Below are 21,009 nucleotides of genomic sequence, written 5' to 3' on the forward strand. Positions count from 1 at the left end.
AATAAAAAGGTAGAGTTGAAAGTGATACAGAAATTATCTTCGGGATAGTTATCCTCAAATAAATCCAATAGTGCTTAAATATGATACAATCAGATAGTCATACAAAAAAATTGAATTAATAGAAGAAATTCCTAGCAAATGAACTCAAGTAATGTCGGAAGAGTTTGGATATCATGTCAGTGTCTTCCTTGAAAAACACTTAACGTTTCACATTACACGACAACCATAGCCTAATATTTTTCTCCAAATTAAAGCCATGCTCATATAATTAGTCATAGAGCCGTCTCGATCACTTTGAAATAAGAAATACAATTTCTTGTGACTCAACCGAAATATCAATAGCAATTTTGTCATGCCATATATGTCTTCCAAAGAGATAGGATTGTATAAAGGATTGAACGAGACTGAACTTTTGTCTAATCTTAAGTCTTGTCTTTTCAAAAAAGGAGCAGATTAGGCAACTTATAGTTCTATCTGATCCAATGGTAACTCAAAAATTAACAGCACCAGACTTGATTCATAAGACTGGAAAACTAATCCTATTAGTTTAGTATTCACTTAGCTTTTTCTTTTTCCCTTTTCGTCTATGAAAAGCAATAATCTATTTTAATGTAATAAACTTAATTAAAATAATAAAGAAAACTTATAATCATAATAAATTCATAATAATTTTCAACAACAAAAAAAATATTTCAGTTACAGTTCAAGTGGTCTAAATTATTAAATTATTAGTCTGAGCATACTATCGTACAAGAAATTAGACTTATTAAATTATCAACTCTAACTTGGTTGGTTTAGAAAGGGAGAGGAAGGAAAATAAATTACCCAACTATAATACTTACTATTGTAATTAATTTTTATTGTTAAGATAACATTTCATTTCTATAATCACAAAATAACATATTTATTAGTAAAAAATTCTTGAAATGATATCACGTGCTAACAAAAAAGAATCAAAGATTTAAATATAGAGTTTCTTATTGAAAATGAAAAACATATTACATCATTGCATAGAATACAAGTAATATCTATTCAAAGCTTGCAACTTATCTAAAAAACCTTGATAAATCACATTCATAAAATTTTAGAGAAAGAAAGAGTAAATAGAATATAAAAAAAGTAAGAGTAGAATCTGATTGGAATGAAGGATTGAGCTAATAGCATGAACTGAGATCTCACACAATACTGATAATAAATTTTATAGTCAATCCCAATAGCTATAGCTAAGACAATTCTTATGAGATTTTCATTTTTCTTATGAGATTGTGTGATAGTAATTTAGTGAGAGCTTTTGTCACTTTTTTTTTATAAATTATTTTACGATCAAAGTTGAAATAACAAATTTTATAAAATTTATATAATTATATAACCTCTCCTTCAAATTTTCCCACTTTTAAAGTGGAAGGGAAAAGAAAGGAAAGGAAAAATTTATTAAAATTGCCCCTCCCCTCCCCCACTAAATCCCTTCAATTAAACTATATGCTTACCTTATTTTTTTTATTCATAAGATAAAATTTAGAGTAGATAAAAATCAAAAAACTTATTTTTAACATAAAAATACAAATTAATTAAAAAACAAATAAAATAATATTTAAAAATTTAAATATTTGAACTAGCTTGAATCCTGAAATATTTGAACCGCCCTTGGCTATATCATTTTTTTTTTTTTAATAATTTAATGTATAAGAGAAATTTAACGGAATGTACTCAAGTAAATAGAGCAAGGGAAATATTAAAAATTAACAAAAACAAACAAGGGATTAGATGCCACGCAAGCACGCCACATCCTCACATGGTCCCAGGCGGTAAAGCCCTGACGCAGCAGATGACTTCGAACGAGGCAGGTGGGAGGTGCGGCGGAGGCGAATGGGCGACGAGGCTTCAACGTGAGTGACGCCGTTGAACGACACAGAGGTTAGGTGCTATTTGATTTCGTTATCAGCCCGTTGGTGAAGAAGTTACTGACGTTGATCTCCAAAAAAAAAAAAAAAACCATCTTTCAAAAGTACCAAATGACCCCAGGTTAGGGTATTACGATTCCTTCTAAATACTCAATTGGTTGAAATCCTAGCCTCTTAGCTATTTCTGTGAGATTGTCGACTTGTGTCATATCCACCTGTCAAGCGAATCTATGATGAAAGTGGACGGTAGACCATTGATAAACTCGTGCATGATTTCTTGCTGGTTCGATTGGGGTTTTCCATTAGCGAGCACTGGAAAAAACTTGCCTAAATCATTGTGTATTCTAATTCATATTTAGTAGTTGGTTTTTTATTTTTTTATGTATAATATATAGACAACTAGATTCATAGTTTCATGCAGCTTTCCTTTTGGAGAGATGAAATTTGGTATACAGATGCTGCACCTTACTAGATTGACATTGTATTTGTCATGATAGTAATTAATACCATCTCAGCAAGTACTTTGCCTATTTTATGTTTCCCTTAACGCCACCATGTGGAGGAGTCAGGGATGAATTATTATAGTTTCTTAAATAATAGAGACTAACTAGCCAACTGGAGATAATTATAGAGACTAAATTATATGGTTTTGAATTATAAGGACCTGTTCCATAAAAGTTATACATTACACGGACCTATTAACTGATTTTCCCAGCTTATGTCATTAGGATGTCTTAATGCTTAACCACAATTTATAGTAACCATAGTTATGACAATGATCTAACCATGATTAACATGATTGTTGTTAGGACTCCGGGTAGGAGTTTTTTTCGTATAGTTGATGTAAAAGGGAAAATGAACCTTCCATTATGAATGCCAAATCACAAATTGGTCAAGAATAATGGAAGCAAATATTTGATCCACTAGTTAGTGAGATTGTTAGGAGATTTTTTTTCTTTTAGCTTACACACTGTTGAGTTTGTTAAGGGATGTTGGTGGTCAAGCATTGCAAAGCTAGAATTAGTTGAGACTGTTTACTAAATATCTGAGCATGTCTACATGAAAGCAATGAAATACAATCTTGCTTTTCACTCATCTCCTTTCAAAAAAAACAAAGAAAAGAAAACTTTCCTGTTTCTTCTTTCTTGCTGCACTTTCTTGAAGTTTGTCGGTGGCATGATCTACATGGAATGCTCAAGAAACTAAAACAAAGAGTGCTGTGGGAGTCTGCATCACTTTTGGATGGATGTTGACATTGTTGAGTCTGTTTCGAAAAACAACGGCATGCTTTCTTCTGTGGATTCTTGGTCAGACTCAGGAGTGGCATGCTTAGCCAATTTTCTATCGTGTGGAAACTCAAGAGAACATTCAGTGATCTTTAAGGTATTTTGTGTCTTCCTCAGTGCTTCTAGCTCTGTTGAAACCTCTCTCATTGTGGGTCTCTTCTTCCTATTGAGTTTCAAGCATCTCAATGCAAGATTTGCAATCCCAAGAAGATCTTCTTTCTTTCCTTCACGAACAACTCTAGCATCTAAAATCTCAAAAACTTGATCCTTCTTCATCAAAGAAATGAATTCTGCAACAAGGTTTTGACCCTGATTTTCTTCTGAGAAGGTAATGGGTTTCCTTCCGGTAATGAGCTCCACAAGCACAACCCCAAAGCTATATACATCGCTTTTATCTGTGAATTGACTAGATTGGAAGTATTCAGGATCAATGTACCCAAAAGTGCCTTGTACTACTGTGGTTAAGTGAGTTTGATCATTCGGGACTGATCTGGAAGTGCCAAAATCAGACACTTTCGCATTGAAATTATGATCTAGGAGTATGTTAGAAGTTTTGATGTCTCTATGGAAGATGGGAATAGAAGCTGCAGAATGCATATAGGCCACTGCCCCAGCAACCTCACAAGCAATTCTAAGGCGGGCTGCCCATGAAAGATATTTTTCAAGTTCATGGTTATGGATATGATGAGAAAGGGTTCTGTTCGGGATAAATTCATAAACTAATAGTGGGGCTTCAGTCTCCAGGCAGCAACCTAAAAGTTTGACGATGTTCCTATGGTTTATTTGGGATAAAATCACCACTTCATTAATGAAAGTCTCAATCTGGTTTCTCACAATTTCTTTTGATTTCTTAACTGCAACAATGCTACCATCTAGTAACATTCCTTTATAGACAGTTCCAAACCCACCTTGACCAAGAAACCTACTTTGATTGTAGTTATCTGTTGCTTTTTCCAGCTCTTCTGCGGTGAAATGTTTTTCTTTCTCTCTTCTTCCGTAACTTGATATCTTTTCCTGTAGTAAGAGACCACCATTTTGCCTGAACAGTTTTTCCTTTCGAACTCTTTCTCGCTTCTGTTTCAGCCATTGATGTAACTTGTAACCCAAAATAAATAGGGTTAAAAAACCAGCACCAGCACCAAGACCTGGAAGCATGTGTAAAGTGTTATGGACTAACTAGGTATTTCCCCACTTATATACTTGGGGATAAAATTCTTCAACCATGCACACAAATCAAGTGAAATATGAAATGTCCAATGCACCATGTTTCAAATATGTGCCCGCGTGCGTGCGTGTGTATTTGCAGACAATAGATATCATTAGCATAAATGGAGTTGTGCATTTGGTGATCTGCCCATAGTATCATCGACCATGGTTGAAAACAAAAGTTCATGAATTCTATTGCTCTGATCTGCTATTCGAACAAATAGGAGAGAACGTTGTATTGGAGAAACAAAAATTATTTTGGACAATTATGTACTTGGAACATGGTCTTAGTGGGAGTGTTGGATGCTTGGGATAATTACTGAAAGGTGATTTCTCATAAGCACGTACAACAACAAATTTCTTGGCGGGCTAGCCCGCTAGGTTGACCCCAAAAAAAAAAATTGCAGGATGAAAAATAACCATTAGGAGAATGTGATCTGTACAGTAACAAATATTTTTGTATGACAGTCATAACTATGCTGTCTAAGAACATACTGAGCTAGGGAGGATGATTACCTACGGAAGCAACCAATTTTACGGGGAAACGATGGGCATCATTTTGAAGATAATCACAATCAGGAGTGTTGAAACTTTCTGGACGGTATCTCTGGTAGAATGAACAAGTGCAGTAGAATAAATGTGGATTGAGTTTGCAAGCAGTGGGTTTGAGGGGAACTAAAATAGGGGTGAAGGCATAGATAGTGGCATTTGAAGGCAACTCATTAGCAGCTAGCAGACTCTGTTGATTCACACCATAGCCCTCTGCGACTGACTGTATTGTATCCCCATGTTCAAGGGTGTGAACTAGCAAGTGGGAGACCCCATCAGAGATTTGTTCATCAGTGGGACAAGCACATAACACTGGAATTGTAATCTGGGCACCCACAGCAAGATTTTCTGGGGTGTAATAATTTTGACGTAGTAACATCTGGCAACTAGCAAGGCCTTGAAAAGTGCTTCTGACCAAGTTACTGAAGGTGTCATTTGGTTGTATGGTGTAACTAGTGGCATCCTGGTAGATATTGCCTGAACATTGAGAACTTATAGGAACAATCACGGCTTGATTGGAAGGAATAATGTCGTGGGTACTGCTTGAGATGTTGTTGATGGATACTATGGAAAGTTCATCGGTGCCAAGAAGATTGGCAATGCTTAGAGGGGTGTTGTAAGGAGATCTTGATCTGAATGTTGCGAACGAGGCGCAAGAACTTCGTCGGCCGCCGCATTCATATCCGGCATTTTGTGTGAAGTTGGAAGATCTGCAGTCATAGATGGTGTTGTTAAGGTATTCTTGTTGGCAGCAACAATGGAGTAATTGAGAAAGCAGAGACGAGAGCAGAATGTAAAAGGAATAAGGATGCTTCATGTCTTCAGTTGAGAGATGAGCTTCTTTGGTATTTAATTCTGTTGTGTGCGTGTGTGTGGGCTGTTGGATGCTGTTGTTAAGGTATTTAATTCTGTTGATAGATGAGTTTCAAATTCAATGTTACAGGAATAAAATAAAAGGATTTAAATGTCAATGGCTTTGCAAATAAGACGGGTTAACCGATTTTATTGACAACTCAACTGACAGACCGGAGAGAAGTCACGTTGTGATGATAATTTCATTACGTCTGTCATTCCTTTGACTTTGTGGCTGCTTCAGTGTTTGTGGATTTTGTATTTTTCCGTGTCTGTTTGACTGGTCAATGTTGACCAGTTGCTGGTTAACAGCTGCTGGCCACCTGTCAATGCGGGCTGATCATTGATCAGTCAGTCAAAGCCATGCGGTTCGTATTAAATTATAAAACGTTTTAATAAAAATAAGAAATAATTAATAATATTTTTTTAATATTATTCTTGTCATTATATTTTTTTTTATGATATTCTTTTATAAATAGAGTATTAAATAAAGAATATTTTTAAAAATTTATTTTTTATTTTAAAAAATGGATGTAAAGTGTATTAGTGAGTTTTATTAATATGTGATTTTGATTAATATTATCTTATAAATAGGATGAAATAGTATTTGGATTTTTTTTTGACAAGAAAAGATAATTACAACCAAATCTTATGAAATTATAGAGTATTTTTTTTACAATCACGAGCTTTATTTATAAATAAATTTTTTGAAATTAAATGTAGTTTTTTCTTTATATTTTCCAGTATCTGTTTGTAATTTTCCTACGTATTTTCCACGATTTAGCAGCGGTGAAACTTATCATTAATATTATTATTACTTTCAGAGTGTGTAATTATTTGTAGGAGTTCATTTCATCACACTAGCAAGTCATTCTATATTGATTGTTGAAAAATTATCAATGTTAATTTTTTTAGTCACGAAAAAAATTAAGATATATGCTTCTTAAAATTGTTTCTCATTATATTTATACAACTTACAAATGAATTGTTACTTTAATAATATAATTTACAAGTTATTTTTGATTTTTTCTTAAAAGGTTAATGATAATTATGGATCCTAAATTATTACCCGAATAGAATTATGACCTTGAACTTTTAAAATGAACAAAAACTCTTCTCAATTTATAAATTCCAAGCAAATAAATTACCATCCATCATTTATCTGTACACGTTGATCATTATGCAGCCCAGTTGGCATGCTACATGTAAAGAGGGATTAGTGCCACATCAGTCTTAGATTGAGCCCCCAAAGTCAAAAGTAATGCAGTTATATGTAAATTAAAAGTAGGGGTAATTTGCTTAAAATTTACAAATTTAAAAATGTTTTTGCTCACTTTAAGAGTTTATAATTCAAGATACTATTCAAATAATACTTTAGGATTCAAGATGTTCATTAATGATTCTTAAAAAGATTTATGAGTATTTGTATATGTTTTTTAAAGCATATATGTTTTTACTGTTATAAAGCATCACTGTTATAATTTATGAGTATTTGTATATATTTTTACTACTAGAAGCTGAAATGTCATGGAAAAAGATTCTCCTTTACCCAAAAGAAATTGCAGGTAAGTTTATGATGGATCATGTGGACAACTTTATACAAAAAGAAATTGCAAGTAAGCTTTTGGAATGCCCTTTGATATTGATATTAATGTATATTGAACTATTTATATAATTTTTATTCAACATATTAAACTTTATATTTTTATCCTTATTATTTAACGCATAAAATTTTATGTTATTTAAATTGTTATCACATTCATTTTTTTAAACATTTCAAACATATTTAGGAGAGATATTCTTAATCAGGCTTGATTAGTCATATTATAAAAAGAATCAAAAGTAATTGAAGAAATTTCATACAAAATGAACGCATGTAATGTTGGAAGAATTTGGATTTCAAGCTAGTGTCTTCAAAACACTTGAAGTTTCACATGACACAGCAACAATAGCCAAGTAATTTTTTTCCCCCAAGTCATGCCATCTTATAGTTATAGAGCCGCCTTATTTTAAAAGGTAAGGATGATTCTATGCAACTACCTTAAATTTTAAAGGAGTTTTATATATGTTTAGCTAAAACAAAAGAGAAAACAATAATCCTGTGCGGCCGATGTAGGATGCACTTTTAATTACTGCCTCTTTCATATTCCCAATTAGGGAGTAGTATTCATGAGACTGATATGTGTTACTAACATGAAGTTAGTAACGATAAGGATTATAGAAATGATTGTTTCACTGCCTTATATTTTAGGTTTTTATTTTTAACATAAGAGATTTTCACAACTAATTCCCCCTAAGCCTTTGGGAATATATTAATTTGATTTGTACCTTGTGGACGACATGAAACTTTGCAAGCTCAATTAATATCTTCTTATTAGAATTGTTACAGTTCAAAAGCAAGCCAAATACAACCCCCCCCCCAAAAAAAATATTTCAGCTTTTTTTTTTTTCTAAACACAAGGCCACGATATAGCCATACAAAAGAGATAAAATCAAATCATGTTTAAAACCATAAGGTTTCTATAATCAGGCAGAGAATTATCAAGAATCCTAATGTCTAAGTTGTTCCAAGAAGATTGACGGTCCAGTAAATTGGCACATCTGTTAGCTTCTCTATAAACATGATCAAAAGTGATCACCCAATCCTTCATGATGATATTTCTAATATTCTTGATGATGTCAGAAAATGGGTGTCCTTAAAAAAAGTTGTGCTCAATTAGTGATATGGCTTTCATAGAAACCGAATAGACACTGACTTGTGAAGTTTAGCGTTCCAACAAAAATTGAGACCTTCAAGAATCCGCTTGAGTTCAATTGTCGTGTTAGGATAAAAACCCAAGTATTTGGAGAATCCCTTAATTCAATTACTTTTATCATCCCTAATGATACCTTTGCAGGTGGCAACACCATTGATCATATTTCAGCTTTTGAAGTGATAGTTCTGAGGATCATGATATGCAGTCATATTTTGTTTGACGTGTTTAATATTCATATCATGTAACACTTTGAATTATATTTAGAAGTGTTTTAAGTAGGAAAAAAAAATAAAGGACATTAAATAAATAGATGATTGTTTCTTCATATGACAGACAAAATGCCCATTTATTTGCTATTCTAACTCTGATTATAAATAAACTGTCATTAGGATGTCTTAAACACAATTATAATAACCATATTTATGACCTTGATATAACCATGATTAACAAAATAGACACAAGGACACTTTGGCTAGGCGTCTGTTTCGTAGTGTGGGCATGTAAAGTTAATGTTAGAAGTGCATGTGGTAATATATATATATACGTATATGCATATAGAAAGAGAGAGAGAGAGAGTCTCTTCAGTCCTAGTTATATATCAAAGTTTTAAAACTTTACTTGGTTCTAAATATAGAGCAAAGATGTGGTAGTTAAATTTTTTTCCCAACCTTACCCCTCATTAATCGCAACAAGCTGCTAACATACTTTTAATTTCTATACAACATTTTATTATGGTTATTGGCCAAAATTAGAAAATCACATGTTCTTCTACAAATTTAAGTTATCAACTACCATTTCTTAGAAATTATGAAATTAGTTAACCTTATCTTATAATCAGGACCTTAAAAAAAAAAAAAACACACACACACACACACGCTCTAGTTTTTGGAATCAAAATGGGAAGCCAATACCATTATCATCATCAAGCACCTTAGAGCAACAAAAGGGTCGATGATCATAGGCACATTAATCAAATTCATTTACATGAGTTAATCTAGTTAATCTATTTGCACATTCTATGGCATCTTTGAAAGCAAAATTAATAGAGCTAACAGACTCATTAAGAAAAAGCAACTTGTTTTCCTTGATTATTTCACTAAAAGGATGATCCCTGCAGATATGAATCCAGCTTTCAAGTCAGCAATGGTTGGTGGAACTTGATCAGTCTTAAAACAGAACCCCAGGACCCATTATTAATTACAGCCATAAATATCTAACCCAAGGCAATCACGTGGAATGAAAAATTAAATGGCCTTCCATAATGAATGCAAGCCACAAATTGGTGAAGATTAACGGAGGGAATTAGTTTATGCATGAGTTAGATAGGGATGTTAATGGTCAAACATTGTAAACCTAAAATTAGTTGGGACCATGAACTACGTATTTGAGCATGCACACTACATGAAAGCAATGATGTATAAATACAATCTTACATTTTTCTCATCTTCTATCTTTCTGTTCTGCATGTTTTTGTCCTGACATGGTATCAAAGCAACTGACTTTATCCCTGGATCTCATTTCTTGCTACATCTTCTTGAAGTTTGTGTTGTGGGCACAAGTCCAAAGGAAAAGTCTATCCTAAAAGACTAGCCTGTTAGGTGGGAAAGTCCCTAATCATACTTATAAACCTCACTCAACTTGTTGTGCTTCCCGACGTGTACAGTTTGTCCATGGCACAATCTCTCCTGCTAAGTATATGGACCTTATGTACACAAAGGAACAAAGAATATTGCAGGTGCCTGCTTCACTTTCAGATGGATGTGGAGTCCATCTGGAGAAATAATGACATGCTTTCTTCTGTGGATTCTTGGATTGTTTCAAAAGAAGAGGTCGTGTCATTATCATTTTGAAACCCAATAGAACATTCAGCAATCTCTAAGGAATCTTGTGTCTTTCTCAGTGCTTCTAGCTCTGCTGAAACCTCTCTCATTGTGGGTCTCTTCCTCCTATTGAGTCTCAAGCATCTCATTCCAAGATTTGCAATGCTAAGAATATCATCCTTCCTTCCTTCACTAACAACTCTAGCATCTAAAATCTTGAAAACTTGGTCATTATTCCTCATCAAAGAAATGAATTCTGCAACAAGGTTCTGTCCCTCAGCTTGTTCTGAGAAGGGTTTTCTTCCAGTAATGAGTTCTACAAGTACAACCCCAAAACTATATACATCGCTTTTATCTGTGAATTGGCTGGATTGGAAGTATACAGGATCAATGTACCCAAAAGTTCCTTGTACTGCTGTTGTTAAGTGAGTCCTATCTTGGAGAACTGATCTGGAAGTCCCAAAATCAGACACTTTGGCATTGTAATTATGATCCAAGAGTATGTTGGAAGTTTTTATGTCTCTATGGAAGATGGGAATGGAAGCTGCAAAATGCATATATGCAACTGCCCCGGCAACCTCGCAAGCGATTCTAAGCAGTTTTCCCATGAAAGGTTTGATTTAAATTCTCGGTCATGGATGTGGTAAGAAAGTGTTCCATTGGGAATAAATTCATAAACCAATAATGGAGCTTCAGTCTCAAGGCAACAACCCAAGAGTTTGACAATGTTCCTATGGTTTATTTGGAATAGAATCACCACTTCATTAACAAAAGTCTCAATCTGGTTTCTCACTATTTCTCTTGACTTCTTGACTGCAACAATGGTACCATCTGGTAACATTCCTTTGTAAACAGTTCCATACCCACCTTGACCAAGAAACCTACTTTGATTGTAATTATCTGTTGCTCGTTTCAGTTCTTCTGCTGTAAAAAGTTTTGCTTTGTCTCTGTTTCCATAATGTGACATCTTTTCTTGCAGCAATAGACCTCCATTTTGCCTAAACAATTTTTCCTTGAGAACTCTTTCTTTCTTTTTTTTTAGCCATTCATGTAACTTGTAACCCAAAAGAAATAAGCACAAAAAGCCTGCACCAGTACCAACACCTGCAAGTCCAAGAATTAAGTGTAACAGAGTTTTTCTATATTTGCAGACAAGAGATCATACATGCTTGAACGCATAAATTTATGAAATCTACTGATTTGATCAGCCATTCAAGTAAGGAGGATAATAGCTTGTTTGGACAACTAACTTGTGTACTTGGCACATATCTATTTATTATAGAAATAAAAAGGCTCATAGATTAGACAGATAATATACAGATAGAAATTATGTGCATGCAACACATCTCTTTTTGCATATTATGTTATTATCTTGATGTGAGTCATAATCATGTTTATCTAAGAACATATCTATCAAGGTAGGATTGACAAGAGAGATTTACCTATGGAAGCAACCAATCTGAGTGGAAAATGATGAGAATCAGGTTGAAGATGACCACAATTGAGAGCGTTGGAACTTGAATTTGGAAGGTAAATCTGAGAGAATGAACAGATACAGAAGAACATACTTGAGTTCAGTTTACAAGAGGAGGGTTTAAGGGGAACTAAAAGAGGGGTCAAAGGAGAGATAGTGGCATTTGAAGACAATTCATTAGCAATTATCAGACTGTGTTGATCCACACCATAAGTCTCTGCAACTGACTTAAGTGAATCTCCATAGTCAAGGGTATGAACCAGCAAGGAGGAGACCCCATCTGAGATCTGTTTCGCTGTGGGACAAGTACACAACATAGGAACTGTAACTTGAGCACCAACACTGATATTGACAGGAAGGTAATAATTCTGACGTACTAACATCTGACAATTGACAAGGCCTTGATAAGTCTTGTTGGCCAATTTGAAGTAGTAATCTCCTCTTTTCATGTCATAAGAAGTGGCATGCTGGTAGATATTGCCTGAACATGAACAATAGACCGGAACAATCACGGTTCGATTGGAAGCAATGTTGTTGCTGCTGCTTGAGATGTTGTTGATGGAGGCTATGGAAGATGCTTCAGAGCCAAGAAGATTGGCAATGCTTAGGAGGGTGTCATAAGGAGGCCTTGATCTGAAAGTTACAAAGGAAGTGCATGACTTTTGGAGGCCATTGCAGACATATCCTGCTGTTGTTGTGAGGTTGAAAGAGCAATCATAGACAGTGTTGTTAAGATATTCTTGTTGGCAGAAACAATGATGTGTTGCAGAAAGCACAGATAGTAGCAGAATGTAAAATGAATGAAGCTTCATGTCTTTAGACTTAGACGACAAATGAGTTTCATTGGTATTATACTGTAACGTGTGTGCGCGTCCGTGTAGCTTGGATATATACGTTTGAAATTCAATGTTAGAGGAAGAAAAGTCGAAGATAATAACGTGGAGGCATTTATGTTTGACTTTAAGGTGTTACTGTGAATGATTTTTCAATTTGATGGCTATAATAATTCAACTGTCAAACAGGAGAGTGACACTTGCAACTGTACTCAATGTACAATTCTACATTGACAGTGATAGCTAGATTAGTTATTTTAGATTTTTTTATTACCTTTAAAGAGTTTGAATTGTAACTCTGGATATATAAATTGTAATTTATTTGCATATTCCTATAAAATAACTTTATTATTATTATTATTATTGAGATTTTGTAGCATCAATATTGTAATTTATGGGTATTGAACATGTTTTACTGCCAAAAGCCAAAATACCATGGATGAGAATCCTTTAACTATTGGCCCTTGCAGCTTGTAAATAATATTGTAAATTATATAATTTTGGAAGCAATCAACAATAGTGAAGTCGAGTAAAAACAAAAAAATTAATTCTATTTAATCAAAGTTGAGAGTTTGAATCTTAGGAAGGAAAAAATGTGTTGAGACACGAGAGAGCTATTTCTAATTAGGAAACATAATTCTTCAATCTGTTATGACAATATTGGATTTCAGACAATTATTTAAACATATGCATGTAAAATTTTAATTTTTTATTATTGATATTAACACATTACTATCATGATTTTGTTTTTGTTTTTGTTTTTGTTTTTTTTTTTTTTTTGCCAGAAGAAGAAACTTGTATGTTCATTGAAGACACTTGGACACCTAGAATTCCTCGCCTGTCTTTTGTATCTGTTTCTATTCAAAACAATTCCTCAAACCCCAACAATCAAAATCAAGTCCAACTCCATCAGCCGTCTCATTTTGAATTTAACAAATAGTCAAGCCAATATATATATATATATATATATGTAACATAACATAACACAACATCCCATCCTAGTTTTATATGAAAAAATATTTTAAATATATAAATTTAATTATTTAATATTTTTTTTATTTTTTAAAAAAATTGGGATAATGGATTCTGTTTTTTTACGAACATACAAAAATTATTGTATTTTTTACAAATGGAAATTTTCATTAATTTAATAATTTTTCAAAGATGACAATTAATTTGACATTTGGAATATCTTAAATTTAAGACTAAATATATGTTGACAAAAAAGTTCAATATATATATATATATATATTGAAATATTAATAGATTTCTGAATCTATGTAAAAAGTACACATATGTACTTCTTCCGGCTTCTATTATAAGGAATCTTTAAAAAAAAAATTTGGTCCTTAATATAAAATAAAACACTTGATGAGGTATTAATTATATTTTTTAATATTACTCTTATTTAAACACATTAATTATAAAAGAGAACATAACACAAATTTAAAAGAGTTTCTTTTAAATAGGGGTCAAGCTAGAAGTTTGATTATTTTATTTGTAAATAAAGTTAATAATTTAATCACCTCATGTTGATTCAGTGAGATAGTTAAATTTGCTTCATAATAAAGACCAAAGGAATATAATATATATATATATATATATATATAAGCCCCGAAATGCAAGTGCTTATGAGAAGCACAAGATGAGCTGATAAATTAATATTCACAACATTTGTTGTTATTAATAACATAACAATTTACAAACCCAATGTTGTCACATTTAACTTCTCAATAATTAATTACTCCCCACTATCCTTATTATTGGACTATTTCATATGGTTGTTTCTATTTTCTACAATCGCTTTTGTTTAAAATATTATAATTTTAATCTAGATGTCATTTACTTCAATATTCCTTAGCTAATGAATCAAAATCCTATCAATTAAGAGTAGTTTTAAAATTTTAAAATTATTAATTAATATTTATTGAATTTTAAATTGTTAATAAATTGTCGTGATTGTACCATTAAGAAATGATTAACCACCAGAAACTGGCATATGATCCGTTGTCGTCCAGCGGTTAGGATATCTGGCTTTCACCCAGGAGACCCGTGTTCGATTCCCGGCAACGGAACTTTTTTAACTTTTTTGTTTCGTTTAAGTTCAATTTTAAATTATAACGCCCGTTGAAGTTTGACTTCTCTATCCATAATCCATGTCACGTTTTTTAAATATATATATATATATATATATCAATAGCTTCATAAAATTGATTTACAAATATGAACATAAAATTTTTCTAGAAAATTACGTATAACAAGAACGGAAGTTGTTTAAATTAAAAAGTTGAGAAGTCATAAAATATTCATGGCTAGATTTTTAGAAATCGTTTTGACCAAAACAGAGTTATACATAAAAATAGTAGCAAGATGTATACATTATAGAATATCATGGATCAAATGACGTACTCCAAATACAATATAAAATATAAAATCTATAGTAAATTATTAGGTTAAAGGTCATTTTTATCCTTGAATTGTATATAAAATGTCACAAATATTTCTAAGCTTAATTATGAGTCAATTATGTCTTTTAATTCTAAAGATTTTCTTCGTTATCACCCTAACATTAAAAATACTTAACATTCGTCACTTATTAGTAGGTCTCACTTTTTTTTTAATATTTTTTTATTAAATTAAGGGTCATTTTTGCCCTCGACTTCTATTTAAGTGGCCATTTTTACTTCTCAACTCAAATATGTTATAATAAAAAATATTAAAAAAAATATAATATAAAACTCACTAACTTCAAACTAACAGTGAGAAAATGACAAGATGATAAAAAAAAATTTTTTTAAGTTAAAAAATAAAATTGACATATAATTAATTTTAGGAACATTTATAACCTTTAGTGCATAGTTCAAGAATAAAAATAAGCATTAACCCTAAATTATTCTGTTATGTAAGAATAGTGTAACTCATTGTTATGGTGATTTTGTAAGATACATTTGTAAAAAGTTGTCATAAAATTTCTTTCATTAGGGAGGATAACTTCTCCATAGGATCCGAATCTTACACTAAAAATATGTGAGCGGTGAGCAATACAGCAATAGAATACTGTAAATTAAATGAAATATAGAATTCGTTCCATAACGTGAAAATGAATTCTCTTAACTTTTTTCTTGATAAAAATATAACTTCGTTTTAATAATTTTTTACTTTTTAATGGATGGATTATGTTCTAGTTCTTTTCATTGAAAAACAAAAGGTTAAATCATACACAACTACCCTAAACCTTAAAAACTTAATAATAATCCTCCTTAAACTTTCAGGTATATACAAATAATTCATAACCATTAATTATATATCCTCTTAAACTTTATTTTTTGTACATTTAAAACTCCAAATTTTGATTGACATATAGATAATCTCCTTAAATTTTAATTTATATGTAGATAATTAATATATAAAATTAATCATATTAAATTATGTGCATAAATATAAAAGTTTCAAGGAGTTTATTATAAAGTTTCAAACATTAATAAGGTTATGTATATATATAGTTCAAAATTCTGGGACGTAATATATAATTTAACCTAAAAATAATAATAAGTTATACAATTATTATTTTCTCTCTATATTCAAGAAATTCCTTCTTTCATTGCCCCACAATATAACGAATATTCCATAATTTACAAGCTACTATACACAAATTAACAGAATCTAATGTGTGGTTGTCTACTCTCATACAAACTAAAAATTCTGAGATCAAATAAACTGGTTAAAGAATTAAAAAAGCACTTGGTCAATATTAAGAAAACAGGGGGAGAATATGGGGGAGAATTCACCAATAACTGAATCCCAAGCTAAAACGCACATATTAGTATGCCATCTGCTAAGCGTATAATGAGAAGAATTATATTGTATAACTAACTTGATAAGTAAACTGTAGTTTTTTTAAAGAGAGAATTTGGATTTATAAGTACAGAACGATCAATAACCAAAAAAAAAAAAATTTGACATGGGTGATGTATGTAGAAGAAAAAAATAATGGGAACCTGAACAAAGCAAAAGGTTCATAACAATGTAACTGTGTAGAAGTTGAATGATCAGAAGGACCAACTGGAGCGAAGCAATAAACCAGCTATTTTAGAATTCCCAGCAGCCACATAAGCAAAGCCTGGCTTCAAGCAGAATTTATAACCCAAGTTAAATTTCAGATAGGATTCAGCCTGAAAGAGATCCCCAGTTGTTGAATCTCCAATAATCCCATTGAGGCTCATTCCCCAGCCAAATGAATCTTCAGAGACGTCAGACATGCTCACGCCCCACTTAAGATTCGATTCGTTCATCTCAACCCAACCTCCAATTTTTGTGATGTCATCAAGTTCTGACTCCAATGTCAGGGCACTTGATCGAGTGGAAAGACATGTCTTCGATTCCGACCATGGAAATGTTTCATAGATAGTTTCAGGTAGCTCTGGTCGTTTTGACGTGAGTATTGGAATTGTAAGAGCTCCAAGTTTTGATGCTTCAGTTGATGAAAGAGGAACTTGGTAGAGCCCCATAACAGACAGCTTCGTTCCTCTAGGAAGTTGACATGCCAGTTCAGCGAAGGTGCTGGACCAATTCTTAGGTGCATCATAACCTGATTGCATTCCTAGCCCGGGTACAAACTGAGCCAGTGAAGCAACAATATTTGATTTTCTCACCATCATGCTGATGGCACTACCGTTCTGCAGATTCAGCAGCGGTGGTCCGACAGAGGAAACGTCTGTAAGGCCCTTTCCGTGCTTGAAGCACAGAAACACATGATGCAATTAGGGCCCTATAAACAAGTGATAACCAAAACAAAATAAAATAAAAATGGAAGTATATGACGAGTCATATTTTGCATAAATATACTTTCACTCTAAGCAATTTTTCAGTATACATATGTATACAAACTTTTCAATATATATTGGGGTCAGAGAAGAAAAATCAGGAGAAAGAACGTATGATTTTACAGTCATGTCCATCAAAGAGGGCAATATATTTACAGCTCAGATGTTGATGGTTTCAGATTAAATTTAATCAAAAGGCAAGGCAAACCATCTATTTATCTAGATGCTCATATATCATATTTGGCACAATATAATGATTTTAGTTCCAGCAGTAACAAGATCTCAAAGTGAACATTACCAAATCATCAAAGAAACAAATAACATTCTGAAGTACCTGATGGAAAGATTTTGAAGTAATTGCAGCATCTTTGCATTGAGCTCCCATAGGGATAGCCATCACAGATAACCAATCACTAACTTTTGCAATATAACAAAGTTTTGCCAGAGAAAGTGTGCTTCCCAGGACATCAGTGTGATGTTCCATACCTTTCTGACTGGTCACAAACTCTGCAACAAGAGTATCCTTATCCCTGATGTTTGTTTCAAAAATTAACGTTGATTCAACTCCAGTCCTTAATCCAGCTCTACTTATTACATCTAAATTCTGCTCATTAATATCATTCATCAACAACAAAGCCCCCAAGAGATCCACTCGTCCTTTTACATGGGTGGTAGCTTCTTGAAATGGACCTCCAGTCGAGGGTTTATAGAAGGAAAGTACTCTCTCAACCTTGTCTTGTCTTTCCCTGAGTTTCATAAGATCCGAAAATGCTTCTCTCTGTAAACGTTTTAGGATTTCAATCTGAAATTATTATTGCGCACACATTTGTCAAACATACCATAAAGAAACCATTACCTAAGGAACACCTAGTTCATCGATCATATATACATCGGCAATGGGATAAAAATAAATCTTTATTGACAAACAAGTTAACAAACCAGGGGAACATAAAGCTCCAATGATTTGTCAAGTTGTGAGTTTGAAATCTTCATGTAATGAGCGTAAAAATGTGTACATTTTCTGAAATCGTAAGAAATACTATAAACGGCCTTGATTCGAACCTACAGCCAATCAAAGCTAATGAATGTACTCAGGAAAATAAACAGAACATCAGTAGACAGAGAAGATACAAACCAGTAAGGTGCATGGAAATCAATAAAACAGGGGTAAGATTGTTCAGCATCCATTCTAAGCTTGGCAGTAAACAAAAATGATGTCAAACATCAAATTGAGTGCGGGATAATTCTAACCGCTCTCACTAGTACCTTCCACTTTTGCAACGTACCCTAAATTTTCAAAAGGCGCTGAAATGGACTGCAGTTTTATTCCTCAATAGAACCAACAGAAAATCCTCTTATTGCAACAAATTAACATCTAAATATATAAGAATGGTCTATATTATTCAAAATGCGATAAACAGCGCCGCCGAGATCAACATTGCGTTCGATGAACAACATGCAGAATCAGACATGAAAGTTTGAAGCGGGAAACATACCGGATTGCGAGAAGCAGAGTTTCGGCCGTGGATGAGGCCGGTGAAGAATTCATGGCTTGATTTGGTAAAACCTTTCAATTTGTCAATGACAGAACCAAGAGGATCCATTGCTACCACAAAACCTAACAATGAAAGAACGCTGACTGGGACTACCCTTACAGATACTGAAACCTGTGGGAATTTCCAAGAGTTGATGCTAGTCTGGAGAAGTCTATCACGCCCTATGCCTTCACCTTGAAACCAGCATGCTCCAACACCGTCTTATCGTTTGTTCCAAGGACATCATCACACAAAACATACACGGGCAATACTGGAAGAGACGACGCTCAGGAGGTATAGCCGAACAGTTGCATGACTGTGGAGGACTGAGGGTGGAGGTGGAGATTAGGTCTGGCTTTCCACCATTCACTAACCGCACAGCATCACCGAAAGATTGGGAAAAACAGCGGAAACACGGAGGTCAAGCTAACAACTAATTTAAATTAAGTTTCAAATATCAAACCTTAAAAATTTATAAATTTAATTTTTAATTTTATAATTTTATTATAATAAATTTATAATTTATATTTTAAATTTTAATTAAAAAATAAATTTTTTTAACTACGTTAAAATTTAAAAAATAAGTAATAAATCATCTCAACAAATTCATAAAATTAAAAATTAAATTTATAAATATTTAAAGTTTGGTATTTAAAAGTTGATTTGAATTAATTAATTTTCTTAAGATTCATATGTTATTTTTACTCGGGAGAAACTTATGAAAAAATTCTTTGATTATTACATACATGGCTTTGATAGGATATTAACTAACCCCCCCCCCCAAAGTTAAAGTATATTTTTTATGTAGTTAACTAAGGCTTTGATAGGATATATTTTTATATTTTTTAATATTTAAAAGTTAAAAGTAAAAATTTCTTGGGATGAAACTAACAATATCAAGATTAAATGATTAAAAATATATTTTATAAAATTAAGAGATCAAAATAAAATCTCATACCAAATTAAAAGACTAAATGTGTATTTTAACTTTTTTTAATATTATCTCTATTTAAATTTATTAATTATGAATGAGAATGTAGTACAAATTTTTTTCATTTAAATAGATGTAAAATTAATATTTTATTTTATTTTTTAAAAAAGTTAATAATTTAACTATTTTTTATTGATTCTAGTGAGATAATTAAAGATGTCTTCTAATAGAAGCTAAAAAAAGTGTTTACTTATTGAAAACATTAATGGGTACTCATGTATCATTATTAGCTTAAATAATGGGTACCCATACATTATTTTAAACTTAAAGATATCATAAATTTTTAGAAAAAAAAATGTATATTTTTGTACTTTATATTTGCTTCCTTTTATTTAATGATCAACATCAACTAATGTTAGGCAAATTTAGTAGGATGGAGAATGATGTCCTTACTAAAAAAAATTCATGAATATTTATGAATCATAGTTGATTTAAGGATATTGGACTCTGACAATTTTTTTTTGTGAAATATTTATATCCTTTAACCTAATTTTTTTATTTTTTATTGTATGCTTTAAATTCAATGTTCTTTTGCCTATAAAACCGTTAATCATGTATGAAACTGTTAAGCGTGAGATGACAGACAATTGGGCAAAACTTATCGACATAGATTAGGCATCCAATTAGAAAATTAAAGCCACGTCTGAAAAAGAAACAGAGCTACAGAACTTACCAGCTCTTTCAAATTAAGCAATTATTTAAAAAAAAATTATAGCAGTGTTATGTTATATGGAAAAAAAATAACAATTTCTTAAATGGGCCAACTAAAATGCTGTCAAATATACGAATCCATGCGTGCTATCTAAACAACTCGATTTTACGTAACCCTGGGCGCCACACTTCTGAGGCAATAGAAACACATAAATCTACTTTGCATCTCAGAACAAAAATGGCAACAAATTTAAGATATGTTTGATTTTTGTTCTCATTTTTTAAAAAAAATGTTTTGAGATACAGTTTTCAAAATTAATTTTTTAAAATAA

General features: G+C 32.2%; 2 protein-coding genes, 1 non-coding gene and 1 pseudogene across 4 annotated transcripts; 1 reads left to right on the forward strand and 3 right to left on the reverse strand.

The window, feature by feature from the left end:
- Nucleotides 1–2,893: 2,893 nt before the first annotated feature.
- LOC129296302 (wall-associated receptor kinase-like 22) lies at nucleotides 2,894–5,783 on the reverse strand. The gene is made up of 2 exons (XM_054934887.1): nucleotides 4,910–5,783; nucleotides 2,894–4,332 (listed from the first exon to the last, which is right to left on the reverse strand). The coding sequence occupies exons 1-2, from the start codon at nucleotides 5,757–5,759 to the stop codon at nucleotides 3,134–3,136; spliced, it is 2,049 nt and encodes a 682-aa protein (XP_054790862.1). The 5' UTR covers nucleotides 5,760–5,783; the 3' UTR covers nucleotides 2,894–3,133.
- A 4,165-nt stretch (nucleotides 5,784–9,948) lies between these two features.
- On the reverse strand, nucleotides 9,949–12,441 carry LOC129296303 (putative wall-associated receptor kinase-like 16; annotated as a pseudogene).
- Nucleotides 12,442–14,680: 2,239 nt separating this feature from the next.
- Nucleotides 14,681–14,752, forward strand: TRNAE-UUC (transfer RNA glutamic acid (anticodon UUC)). Its single transcript has one exon. It is a non-coding gene; the product is annotated as a tRNA-Glu (tRNA).
- Nucleotides 14,753–16,555: 1,803 nt separating this feature from the next.
- On the reverse strand, nucleotides 16,556–19,437 carry LOC129296305 (uncharacterized). 2 transcript variants are annotated; one of them, XM_054934890.1, is made up of 3 exons: nucleotides 18,997–19,437; nucleotides 17,835–18,278; nucleotides 16,556–17,410 (listed from the first exon to the last, which is right to left on the reverse strand). In XM_054934890.1, the coding sequence occupies exons 1-3, from the start codon at nucleotides 19,102–19,104 to the stop codon at nucleotides 16,727–16,729; spliced, it is 1,236 nt and encodes a 411-aa protein (XP_054790865.1). In that variant the 5' UTR covers nucleotides 19,105–19,437; the 3' UTR covers nucleotides 16,556–16,726. The 2 variants fall into 2 exon arrangements, with proteins under 2 accessions (XP_054790865.1, XP_054790866.1); XM_054934891.1 differs by having other exon boundaries at nucleotides 17,835–18,302.
- Between the last annotated feature and the right edge of the window lie 1,572 nt (nucleotides 19,438–21,009).

This window comes from Prosopis cineraria, unplaced genomic scaffold (genome assembly GCF_029017545.1).
Source record: "Prosopis cineraria cultivar Desert tree isolate PC_DT_omini unplaced genomic scaffold, ASM2901754v1 PC301, whole genome shotgun sequence".
Taxonomy (NCBI): domain Eukaryota; kingdom Viridiplantae; phylum Streptophyta; class Magnoliopsida; order Fabales; family Fabaceae; genus Prosopis; species Prosopis cineraria.

Excerpts from the sequence above, each read along its gene's own strand:
- LOC129296302 (XM_054934887.1), bottom strand. The coding sequence starts at position 5,759 with ATGAAGCATCCTTATTCCTTTTACATTCTGCTCTCGTCTCTGCTTTCT. Across the intron at positions 4,333-4,909 it reads AAAATTGGTTGCTTCCGTAG|GTCTTGGTGCTGGTGCTGGT; the intron begins GTAATCATCCTC and ends ACATGCTTCCAG.
- LOC129296305 (XM_054934891.1), bottom strand. The coding sequence starts at position 19,104 with ATGGATCCTCTTGGTTCTGTCATTGACAAATTGAAAGGTTTTACCAAA. Across the intron at positions 18,303-18,996 it reads ACTCTGCTTCTCGCAATCCG|ATTGAAATCCTAAAACGTTT; the intron begins GTATGTTTCCCG and ends TAATAATTTCAG. Across the intron at positions 17,411-17,834 it reads CTTCAAAATCTTTCCATCAG|CACGGAAAGGGCCTTACAGA; the intron begins GTACTTCAGAAT and ends CTGTGCTTCAAG.